Raw genomic sequence first — 12876 nt, 5'->3', positions numbered from 1 at the left:
GTGACGACAACCCACTCCGGGGTAAAAAGAGGCATCCCTGCAGACAACTTGTCTGTCCTCAGCCACCAGCTCAGCGCCTTGCGCACCGCTGGGTCCAAGGGAAGGCACACAGCGTAATCCTCCGACACTGGAGTCCAGCGCTGCAGCAGAGAGTGTTGTAGTGGTCTCATATGAGACCTGGCCCAGGGCACTACTTCCATCATGGCCGTCATAGAGCCCAACAGCTGCACATAGTCCCAAGCCCGAAGAGGAGAGGCTACTAGGAACTGGTCCACCTGAGCCTGAAGCTTGACAATCCGATTGTCCGGCAGGAACACTCTGCCCACTTGGGTGTCGAAACGAACTCCCAGATACTCCAGGGACTGAGTCGGGCGCAGCTGGCTTTTCTCCCAGTTGATGATCTACCCCAGGGAGCTCAAAAGAGTAATCACCCGGTCTACAGCTTTGCCGCTCAAATCAACCAGTCGTCCAGATAAGGATGGACTTGTACTCCTTCCTTTCGTAGGAAGGCCGCGATGACCACCATTACTTTGAAGAAGGTCCACGGAGCAGTAGCCAACCCGAACGGGAGGGCTCTGAACTGGAAGTGTCGGCCCAGGACTGCAAAACGCAGAAAGCGTTGATAAGGAGGCCAGATGGGAATGTGCAAGTAAGCTTCCTTGATGTCCAAGGATGCCAGGAACTCCCCTGCCTTCACTGCCGCTATAACAGAGCGGAGAGTCTCCACTCGGAAGTGCCGAACATTCAAGGCCCGATTGACCCCTCTGAGGTCGAGGATAGGCCGTACAGAACCTCCTTTCTTTGGTACCACAAAGTAAATGGAGTAACGTCCCTTGCCAAGCTGATCTTCTGGCACCGGAACGACCTCACCCAGGCGGTTCAGATTGTCCAAAGTCTGCTGCACTGCCACAGCTTTGACCGGAGACTTGCAGGGAGAGTGCACAAACCAGTCTCTTAAGGGTCGGCAGAACTCTAGCTTGTAGCTGTATCTGATGACTTCCAGCACCCAAGTGTCTGAAGTTACTCTGGTCCACTCGCCCAGAAACGAGAACAGGCATCCTCCAATCTGCACTGGGCCATGAACCAGGGCCCAGTCATTGGGTACGAGACCCTGGGGGAGGACCGGAGGACGCACCTCCGGGACGGCGGTCTCTGCGAACGGAATGCTGGTTGGGGGAGAAGTTCCTCTTGAAGAAAGAGGGGGCAGAGGAGCCCGACTTGCCTGGGCGATTCCGACGGGCTTCCTGAAACCGTCCTTTGGAGGAACCGGGGCGAGCACCACTGGCCCGAGCCCTGACCTCTGGTAACCTCTTGCCCTTAGATGTGCCGAGATCGGTCACAATTTTGTCCAGCTCGACCCCAAAGAGCAGCTTGCCTTTAAAAGGCAACTTAGCCAGGCGAGACTTAGAGGCGTGGTCAGCAGACCAATGCTTCAGCCAAAGCCAACGCCGTGCAGAGACGTCTGAGCCATACCTTTAGCCGAGGCTCTCAAGACATCATACAGCAAGTGTGCCAAATAAGCCAAGCCCGATTCCAGGGCCGGCCAATCAGCCCTCAAGAAAGGATCCGAGGGGGAAGCCCGCTGTACAATTGTCAGGCACGCCCTGGCCACATAGGAGCCGCAAACTGAGACCTGCAATCTTAAAGCAGCCGCCTCGAAGGACGACCTTAAGGCCGCCTCCAATCTTCTATCTTGGGCGTCCTTTAGGGCCGTGCCACCTTCCACCGGCAATGCCGTTTTCTTAGTCACCGCAGTGATTAAAGAATCCACGGTAGGCCAAAGAAAGGCCTCCCGTTCACTTTCAGGCAGAAGATAGAGGCGGGACATAGCCCTAGCCACTTTGAGGCTAGCTTCCGGGACATCCCATTGAGCCGAAATCAAGGTGTGCATGGCATCATGCACGTGGAAGGTTCTAGGCGGACGCTTCGTCCCCAGCATAATGGCAGAGCCAACAGAGGCTGAGGGAGAGACGTCCTCCGGAGAGGAAATCTTCAAAATGCTCATGGCCTGCACTAACAGGTTGGGCAAATCCTCTGAGTGAAAGATCCGCGCTGCAGAGGGGTCATCCGCTCCATTCGAGTGGGAATCCGTCTCCTCCAAGGAATCCCCAAAGGACCGTTGGGAGAACTCCGATACCCTGCCCTCATCTACATCAGAGGAGACAGAGTCCTCTAGGGCCTGGAAATCCACCCGAGGGTGTTTGCTTCCGGAGGCCTCAACCCCTTTATCAGACAGGGGGGCAGGGGCAGCATTTTGCATAAGAAAAGCCTAATGCAGCAGCAAAATGAACTCAGGGGAGAAGCCCCCCGAACTGTGCACTTCTGCAGCTTGGGCCACGGCCCTAGACACACCCTCAACCGGCGCTCGCAAGAGCGGGGGAGAAACGTGCTGCGCATCCAAAATGGCGTCCGGCACGAAACTCCGAGAAGGAGCCGCGTGGGATGAACGGTGCTTAACTTTGGCCACTTTATTACCGTCGCCCGAATCAAGGGCGACCATAGTATTAACGTCTCCCAGCTCGAGGACAGCCCAACAAGAAGCCGTCCGAGCAGAGTGGCCGGCCAACATGGAGTGGGCGAGCAGCGGGGGATGGGCGCTTATGGCGGGAAAAACCGCCACACCGGAGGAAAAACCGGGACACTGACCGGCCTCCAAACTGAGGCTTAACAAAGGCGATTCAGGTTTTGAAATCCCCGCATCCCCGCTAGACGCACCCACGCGGTCCGGGGAACGAATCCTCGCGCCCTCGCCCTCCGACGCCATAAGCCACGTGGAGACTGAACGGGGAACCCCCTGCCCGCTATAAAAAGGTAAAATTACCTACTTCTCGCTCCGAGCTGTAACGAACTGGTGTCCCAGTGAGCAGCTGCAATAAACGTTGAAATAAACGCCCTTAAGGACGTACACAATTTTTTTTTTTTTTTCAACAGAGCCAACGGGCGGGGGGAGAAAAGGAGGGACCTGGCACCACCAGGTTTGCACTTGCTCAAGAAGAGCCCTCAACCCCAAGTACTCAACAAAACCTAAAAATTAGGCTTGGAGACCTAGCCAGAGCTGCTGCTGTGTGTGACCACCACCTGCTGAGATAGAGAACATACTGAGGAGTTTCCGGCAGCACATGACCACATATAGGTAGGCAAAAGGATTGCTCTCTATCTCCACCTGCTGGTAGATGGACACAACCCACCAGTCTATGGATTGATCAGCATGATGATAGGGAAGTATGAGTTTTACATTTCGGAGGGGTCGGGAACTGGACGGCGCGCGGTACCGCGATTGCTTGGGGTTTTTTTCTTTTTCTAGCATGAAGGATGAAGGGAAAGTGGCTGGGCGCGCGTGCCGGGGGGGGGGCGGGTGAACTGGTGCTCGGTGGGTGGGTGGGTGGGAGGAAGGCCTGATGCTGGGTGGGAGGCCGGGAGGCCTGGTGCTTGATGCTGGGTGGGTAGGAGGGAGGGGTGCCTGCTTGATGCTGGGTGGGAGGGAGGGAGGGAGGCCTGATGCCTGGTGCTGGGTGGGAGGCCTGGTGCTGGCTGGGCGGGATGCCTGCCAGTGTTGCCAGGTGGGCGGTTTTACCGCCCAATTGGGCGGTTTTCCGCGACCCGCCGCGGGAAATTTTTGCCTGCGGCGGGTTGCGGTTTTTTTTGGCTGTTTTTGGGCTTCAGGGCGGTTTTTTCGGCCGCGGGGGGGCGGGGTTAGTGACGTTTTTTGGGCGGGGTTAGTGACGTTTTGGGCGGGGTTAATGACGTGGGAGGCGGGGCCGATGACGTAGGAGGCGGGGCCGATGACGGGGAGGTGGGGCCGATGACGGGGAGGCGGGGCCGATGACGGGGAGGCGGGGCCGGTGACGGCGGGGGCGGGGTTGATGACGGCGGGGGCGATGACGCGGGGGTGGGGGTGTCAGGGGCGGGGTTTGTGTTTGGGCGGGTTTTGGGCTGTTTTTTGGCCTGGATTGGGCTGGAAAAAAAATTTCCACCTGGCAACCCTGATGCCTGCTGGGTGCCTGATGCCGGGTGGGTGGCCGGATGGCTGGTGCTGGCTGGGTGGGAGGGAGGGGTGCCTGGTGCTGGGTAGGTGGGAGGCCTGATGCCGGGTGGGTGGGAGGGAGGGAGGCAGGCCTGATGACTGGTGCTGGGTGGGAGGGAGGGAGGCCTGATGCTGGATGGTGCTCGGTGGGAGGGAGGCCTGGTGTTGCCTCACCCTATGCTTGGAATAAACTTCCTGAGCCCTTACGCCAAGCCCCCTCCTTACCCACCTTCAAATCCTTGCTCAAAGCCCACCTCTTCAATGTTGCTTTCGGCACCTAACCTTTATACCTATTCAGGAAATCTAGACTGCCCCAATTTGACTGCCCCTATTTGATTGACTGTACATTTGTCCTTTAGATTGTAAGCTCCTTGAGCAGGGACTGTCCTTCCATGTTAAATTGTACAGCGCTGCGTAACCCTAGTAGCGCTTTAGAAATGTTAAGTAGTAGTAGGGAGGCCTGCCTGGTGCTGGGAGAGAGGGCGGGTGGGAGGGCAGGGGGGAGATGAGGGTGGCTGGAGAGGAGAGGAGGGTTGCTGGACATTTGTGGCTGGAGGGGAGAGGAGGGTTGCTGGACATGGATGCAGGGCAAGAAATGAAGAAGAAAGGAGGAAAGTAAAGAAATAAATGGAAAGGAAGCCCGGAAACGGAGTTAAGAGAACAGATAAAGAGCAGCAGAATCAGCGACCAGGACCAATAAGGATAGAAAAACAAAATCACCAGACAAGAAAGGTAGAAAAAATCATTTTATTTTCATTTTAGTGTTTGGAATATGTCCAATTTGAGAATTTACATCTGCTGTCTTATTTTGCACTGGGTATACTGGAGCTGTAACAGCTTACAGAAATGATTTATAATGAAAGAAAATCATGTTATTTTTTTCTCCTATACTAGTATAATATTTTCAGTGATGTCTGTTTATATGCGCCACGGCTGGTGTAAGGGGTGTGGCTATCATAGGGGTGGAGTCATATGTGATGACCCCGCCCATAATGAGTACCGGCACTTTGCGATAAATAATTAGATTTTGGGTTGCTGTTTGGGCACTCGGACTCTGAAAGGTTCGCCATCACTGATCTAGACTAAAGGGAAAGTAAAATCTAAAAAAAATATTCAAAACCCCACCAAAAATTCAATACTTTAAAACACACACAAGGAGCAAGCAGATTAGCAGGTTATTTGCAAGGCAACAGCAATACCCTTTACCACAATAGTTTTACTGCGTATTTTTCCATGATAAATCCCTGCTGTATTGGGAATAAGAGCATGGAAAAATCAAAAGTAAGCTGCCACTTATTACAATCAGGCCCTGAGTTAGGTGACCCCTACAAAAGTGACTATTCTTTTCATTTACTCTTTCCTAATTATCAATAAGATAGGACAGAACTTAAAAGATGAAATCTGTTCTTACCTGTTAAATTTTCTTTCCTTGAATCCTGTGAGACCATTTCAAACTGACAGGTTACCACCTTACCAGCAGATAGAGGCAGAGAAATTGAACTTTGCAGTAAACCACATGCATAAAGAGTGGACTATGACTAGTCTGGTCTGTACATACTATAACTGTTTTAGAATATGCAGACTAACACACACAAATAAGGAAATTCCCCCAAGGGGAACCCTCTGCAGTAAGTCCACAGCAAGGCCGACTCCCCTAGAGATTCCCTGACTACACAGTCTCCCTCAGTCCAGTGCCCACTGGTCTAACAGCATTCAAGGAAAGGAAATTAAGAGGTAAAAACAAAACATAATATTTAAATTTTCCCTTTTCAGTCTGCTAGACCGATCTAAACTGATGATACGCATCAACATTCTATCCCTCTGGGTGGGAAGAAGAGACAGCCCAATGCACTCTCGTATCAGACTCAAACATCAATTTTAGCACTTCACAAAGGAACACTGTGGCAACCAAGTTGCACTTTATAGATATATTCCGTGGTTTCTGACTGGACTTCCATCAAGAAGTCACTTGAGCCCCTGATGAAGATGTCCCAGAAACCTTCTGGTTGAGGATGTACACCAACTCAACTGTAGCCTTAATCCATCTGGCCAAGAACTTGGAGGCTGCCTCCTACATTAACCAATAATCAAAAGAGCACATCAGATTTCTGGAAGGCACTGGTAACTTCCAAATAGTGGGGTAACACTCTGCTAATGTCAAACTTATTTAACACTTCTAATACCTTCCTTTCCTTTCCTCTCCTGCAAAATGCCAGGAGATAAACTTACAAAGGAAGAAACCACTTTAGGTAAGAACAGCGGTGCTGGGTGAACAAATACCAAATCTGCAGAGAATGACAAGTATGGATCTCTACATGACTGGGCCTGTGATACTCACCTACCCGATCAAATAGGCACAAAGAACACAGTCCTCAAGGAAACATCCTATAACAAAACCTGAAGTTAATAGCTTTAAGGAGAAAGTAGGTCTTACCTGCTAATTTGCTTTCCTTGAGTTTCCCCAGACCATTCCCTTCGAGTAGGTACTATGCACTCCTATCAGCAGAGGGAGACTCAGAATTATTAAACAGCGCTCCTGTGTGCAACCCTGACCTGCTCAGTATTTCTCAGTCTCCCAGCAGAGGAAGGTGCTGTGCAACCCTGCTCTGTGTTTTTGGTGGGTGTGCTGGTTTTGGCCCCTTGGTTTTAGTTAGGTTCTCAGGTCCCCTTTAGGAATCTTGCTTAGTGGTTTTGCGCGTTGGATTAAGGAGGCAATTTCTTCTGCGTAACTGCTGTCGGGAAAACAGGTGCCTGCAGTTCTTTGGGCACATTCTACACGTGTGCAGGCTTCTTCCTGGGCAGAACACTCTCTCATTCCGTCAGAGGACATTTGCAAGGCAGCGACTTGGTCCTCACTGCATTCCTTCATCAAGAATTACAGGTTGGATGTGCAGGCTCGACGGGATGCTTCTTTTGGGGTGTTCGTCTTGCTCCGGAGGTTTTCCCACTCTCGGTGAATACTGCTTTGGTACTTCCCACTTGGAGGGAATGGTCTGCAGAAGACTATAAGGAAGGAGAAATTAGGTATTACCTGCCTCCATAAAGATGGCCTGCTGAACCTCACTGAGGACCTTATTTGAATCAGGTAATAGAGGACATCTGCAAAGAAGGCAGCTCCCGACTCCAGCCATGTCATCTCCTGCAAAGCCAGCAACTGCTGAGCCCAGAACAAGGCCTGTGCCACATAACCTCCACAGACCATCACCTGAACAGCAAGTGCAGAAGCGCTGGATACCTGCTTGTGGAGCAAGTCAATTTTCCTGTCATTCTAGTCCTTTAGAGCCAAACCATCTTCTACAGGAAGAACATTCTCTGTCATTGCTGTCACCATGGCATTGACCTTGGGAAATCTAGAAGAACCTGTCCAGTTCCTCTTAAGGGTAGAAGACAAAGCTTTCCCATCATCTTCATGCACTGGATTTGGGGTAGAACTGCTGACTCCTCCCACCGCAGTTGGGGGTAAAAGGAACCAGGCAGCACTACTCACCACTGGACCCACATGCTGAACAGCTTCTTTCAGCCAAACCTCTATCAATGGCTCACACCCCTCCTGATCTAACACACTTCCCCTCATGGAAAATTCCTTTTGTTCTGCTAGTTTTCTCTCTGTATGGCTTAAAACTACTTGCTGCCCCTAAACTGCCTGTGCTCTTTTCTTTTGTATAACTTTATTAAAAAAACAATTGCTAATTTCTTTTAATTTTTTTTTTCGTTAACAGCAGAGGTTTGGGATACGGAAGAGGAGAAGGAAAAAGTAATCACAGGCCTTTTGGGGACTTCTGCCAGCACTGCCCATGCAAGTGACAGCCCATGAGCTAAGGCTCAGGACTGTAGAGGAGCATGGAACCTCCAGGCTCAACTAGGGCGACAGTGGACCAATTCCTAGGAGCAAAAGAAGCAGAGACTTGATCGTCATGAAGAATCCCACAGAACCAAGGAGGAAGTAGGAGATGACACAGTAACTTCCAATGGGCAAACTTGATGTCGAACCAATCTTTATTAAACAAGCACCACTACAGAACCTGACACGGGACCCTGTTTTCGCGGATACAATTGCCTGCCTCAGGGATCAAAACACTTTAGGTGACAAGTACACTGCCACTGGTGTGGGTCACTAAGAAAACATTAGCACATCAAGCTGACTGGTACAGTGGTTTCATGTGTCCTTAGTGACACCCTGGGAATGTTATTCGGCTTTTCTAGCCATTTTGTAATAACATTACTGATCCTGAAGAGTTCTCAACCAAGTCATCTCCTCCTCTCCTTAGGCCAGTCCATTCTGTCAACCCTCCCCTTCAACCCATGCCTCCTTTTCTGAAATCACTGAAGAGGAAACTGCACATTTTCTTTCCTCCTCCAAACTGGATTACTTGTTTCTCTGATCCTATTCCCACCCATCTACTCAGCACCATCTCTCCTACTGCCAACACTTCTATCTGTCATATCCTTGATCTTTCACTTTCCAATGTAACTGTTTCTGATGCTTTTAAACATGTCGTAGTTATACCACTCCTCAAAAACCTTCATTGGACCCTACATGTCCTTCCATCTCACTCCTCCTCTTTCCTACCCAAGTTTCTTGAATGTGTTATTCACCGCCGCTGTCTTAACTTTCTTTCAAATCAAGTTATTCTTGATCCGCTTAAATCTGGCTTTCGCCCTCTTCATACAGTAGAAACAGCCCTTGCTAAAGTCTCCAATGACCTTCTACTGGCCAGATCCAAAGGTCTCTATTCTAGCCTCATCCCTCTCAATCTATCTGCTGATTTTGACACTGTTGATCATCATCTACTCCTTGATACGTTGTCCTCACTTGGATTTCAGGGCTCTGTTCTTTCTTGGTTTTCTTCTTAGCTCTCCCATCACACTTTTAGTGTACACTCTACTAGATCCTCCTCCACTTCTATCCCACTATCAGTTGGTGTACCTCAGAGCTCTGTCTTGGGACCTCTTCTTTTCTCCATCTATATTTCTTCCCTTGGTGCTCTGATCTCCTCCCATCGTTTTCAGTATCACTTTTATGCTAATGATTCACAGATCTACCTCTCCACACCAGAAATTTCAGCAGGAATCCACGACCAAGTATCAGCCTGCCTGTCTGACATTGCTGCCTGTCTGGATGTCCCACCACCATCTGAAACAAAATATAACCAACCATATCTTTCCCCCTAAACACACTTCTCCTCTTCCCCCATTCTCTATCTCTGTGTATAACCCTCTCATGCTCCCTGTCTCATCAGCTCGTAACCTTGGGTCATCTTTGATTCCTCTCTCTCTCTCTCTCTGCACATAGCCAACAGACTACTAAAGCCCGTTTCTTTCTCTATATCACCAAATTTGTCCCTTCTTTCTGAGCACATTACCAAAACTCTTATCCACACTTTTATCACCTCTCACTTAAGACTACTGCAACTTGATTCTCACAGGTCTCCCACTAAGCCATCTCTCTCCCTTTCAATCTGTTCAAAATTCTGCTGCAGACTTATATTCTGCCAGTGTCGATATGGCCATATTAGGCCTCTCCTCAAGTCACTTCATTGGCTCCCTATCCGTTTCCAAAGAGTGGAGGAGTGGCCTAGTGGTTAGGGTGGTGGTCTCTGGTCCTGGGGAACTGAGTTTGATTCCCACTTCAGGCACGGGCAGCTCCTTGTGACTCTGGGCAAGTCATTTAACCCTCCATTGCCCCAGGTACAAATAAGTACCTGTATATGTAAGCCACATTGAGCCTGCCATGAGTGGGAAAGCGCGGGGTACAAATGTAACAAAAATAACAAAAAAAAAAATACAGTTCAAACTCCTCTTACTGACTTGCAAGTGCATTCACTCTGCAGCTCCTCAGTACCTCTCCACTCTTCTTATCTCGCCCTACATTCCTCCTCAGGAACTACATTCATTGGGTATATCTCTCTTATCTGTACCCTTCTCATCCGCTGCCAACTCTGGTCTCCTTTCCTTTTTGTCTTGCTGCAGCGTACGCCTGGAATAGACTTCCTGAGTCAGTACACCAAGCTCCATCTCTGGCCATCTTCAAATCTAGGCTAAAAGCCCACCTTTTTGAAGCTTTCAACTCCTAAAACCCTATTCACTTGTTCAGTACCCATGTCTGTTGTATCATTCCCACCTTACGTAATTCCCTTATCTGTCCGGTCTGCTGGCCCTGATTAGACTGTAAGCTCTATCAAGCAGGGACTCTCTTACATGTTCAAGTGTATAGCACTGCATAAGTCTAGTAGTACAATAGAATTGTTATGTAGTAAGTAAGTAGTAGACATCAAGTTTGCCACTGCAAGTCATTGTGTCATCCCTACTTCCCTCCTTGGTTCCTTGTAGGCGTCGTACTTAAGTACATAAGTAATGCCACACTGGGAAAAGAGCAAGGGTCCATCGAGCCCAGCATCCTGTCCATGACAGCAGCCAATCCAGGCCAACGGCACCTGGCAAGCTTCCAAAACGTACAAACATTCTATACGTTATTCCTGGAACTGTGGATTTTTCCCAAGTCCATTTAGCAGTGGTTTATGGACTTCTCCTTTAGGGTCGTAGGGTTTCTCTTCTGTTGTGCGTATAAAGAATTTCACACCATCTGCCAGAGACAGAAAAATATTGACTAGTTACAGGCTGCAGCACTCCTTATACTGGTGATGTCACAGAATTTCAGCTTCTTTCCATCTATCTGCTGGTAAGGTGGAATAGTTGGTCAGTTTGGACTGGTGTAGCAGGACGAAAAAGGGAAGAAAAGAAATATATTACAAATAAAGCACAATGAATCAAGTTCTATATTTTACTCATTTAAAAAAATATACCGTTCTTGAGTCTCTGTGTAGGATTCCACTCTGGAACATTTTTCACTATAGCTTCTACTGCTTGTCCTGCTGCAATTCGTGTATCCCAATTTGGGCTCCTTAGGTATATCAACACCTTTAAAAGCAACACAAACCTTATCAGAAATCAGCTATAACCACAGAATCATCTGACAAGGTCGAACATTAATTGTGCCTTCCACAAGGACCACCTCAGTGTATAGTCCCCCCAGAATCTTTACATATATTAAGTTTTGTACTAGGCTGCGCATTTGTTTGCTATTCTCTAAACATCTAAATTTGTATGGGAATAATTGCAACTCGTAAGAAATAAAGTAAAGTGTATTTTCTCCTGATGAAGTGAGATTTTTAGCGTTTTGGGTTTTTTTTTTAGGGAGAGCAGATGAGAGCCCAAAATCAGCTATCTATCCAGGAAGCTGACGTCACTTCCTCTCCACACAAAGTCACCTTAAAGCTTTAAAGTCACCTGTGTAATGCTCTCTGTGGTACTACATATCTTCAACTTGTCTCCCAACTTACAAGAAAATCACTTATCAGTTCTTTCCACTGATTTCTCTTTTCAAGGTATCAACTGGTAAAAAAACCTCTTCCAAATACTATCAAAAATCGAATTACTTATTATTTTGTGTAAATCACTGAAGTCATTCCCTTTTAAAAAATGTCTTTCCACAAGAGAATTTCACTAGGCATAGATTAGGACTACAGGTTCTACACAAGTAAAAAAAAAAAAAAAAAAAAGAGGTTTGGACAAGTTCCTGGAGGAAAAGTCGAGAGTCTGCTACTGAGACAGACATGGAAAAGTTACTGCTTGCCCTGGGATTGGTAACATGGAATGTTGCCACTATTTGGGTTTGTGCCAAGTACTTGTAACCTGGCTTGGCGACTACTGGAAATTGGTCTGAACAAATATAGCTATTCTTATGTTCAAGTTTTATGATATCTCTGCTGTTCTTATTACCTTTGAAATAGTTTTGCACTTTTAATATCAAATGTATTATATATTATTGTACTTATCTGGTTGCCCTCACTATATATTGTGAGCCAAAATGAACCCAAGGCCGCTTGGGATAATGTGGGGTATAAGTGTCAAATAAATTAGGAGATGCCAAATCTTAGGATTGGCAAGTGAGATCAGTGAGGACTATCTATTCTTAGAGAACACCTGTTACAGATAAGCAACTTTGCTTTCGCCCTAGAAAAGTGAGAAATAATACAGTTCTCATGCATGGGAATCTTTAGCTACATATCACATAAATGCCGACAGAGGAGGCTGTAATGTCATCATACCCGATGGCTGCTTAGTCCCAGAACTCCGTGCAGCACTAGAATTAATCACTCCCAATCCTCCATTCAAAGGGACAGAAATGTTGAACCTACCTGATGAACTTCACAATAGAACATTGCAGAAGTGTGAGATGGCAGTGAAGCATAAAACTGCCAAGTTGAACTCACTGGCTGGCTCCAAAAACAGCACCAAGACAAAAGGTATGTCTGAAGCAGCCTAACTGGAATAGCAAATTCAAAGGGACAAGTGGAGCAAGACAGGATTATGCGTATGTTGTTGTGTGGAAAAATGTTATCGCTGTATAGATTGTGATCTTAAGGCTGAGGTGGCAGTGGAATTAGGCAACCGGCTAAGACACTCTGGATTCTTGCTGAGCATGGAGCAGCACTACAGGTAACCACCACCAGCGTTCAAAACTAAAGAAAGTACAGGTGCAGCTCCAGGACAAGGTCAAGGACCTGCATATCAAATCTCTAAGCAACAATATTAGAATCTGGGGGATGCTAGAGCAAGAAATAACAATAAAATGGCTGTAGTGGCTTGGATCTGCACAGCATTGTTAGGCAGCAGCAGAACAAAATCTGAGCTGAAGATTCAGTTGGATAGAATACATAGAGTTCAAAGGGCCTAGCAGGAAGACCTCCCGCAAGACATTACTGCCTATATTTACAATATCCTGCCTAGGGCAACACATACACTATGTGTATACTGGACGACGTGTCAAAGAAGTTGGTGGAGGTGGGCCT

At 48.1% G+C, this 12876-nt stretch overlaps 1 protein-coding gene across 1 annotated transcript in view; it reads right to left on the bottom strand.

Moving 5' to 3' along the window:
* Positions 1-12876, bottom strand: part of BTAF1 (B-TFIID TATA-box binding protein associated factor 1) — a 620170-nt gene that overhangs the window by 520892 nt on the left and 86402 nt on the right. The window contains 1 exon segment of the mRNA XM_030204965.1: positions 10828-10942. Coding sequence (XP_030060825.1) covers positions 10828-10942 — 115 coding nt within the window.

Source organism: Microcaecilia unicolor, chromosome 5, assembly GCF_901765095.1.
Source record: "Microcaecilia unicolor chromosome 5, aMicUni1.1, whole genome shotgun sequence".
NCBI lineage: Eukaryota > Metazoa > Chordata > Amphibia > Gymnophiona > Siphonopidae > Microcaecilia > Microcaecilia unicolor.
The sequence above is the reverse complement of the archived record's forward strand: the minus strand, read 5'-3'. Positions and strand labels throughout refer to the sequence as shown.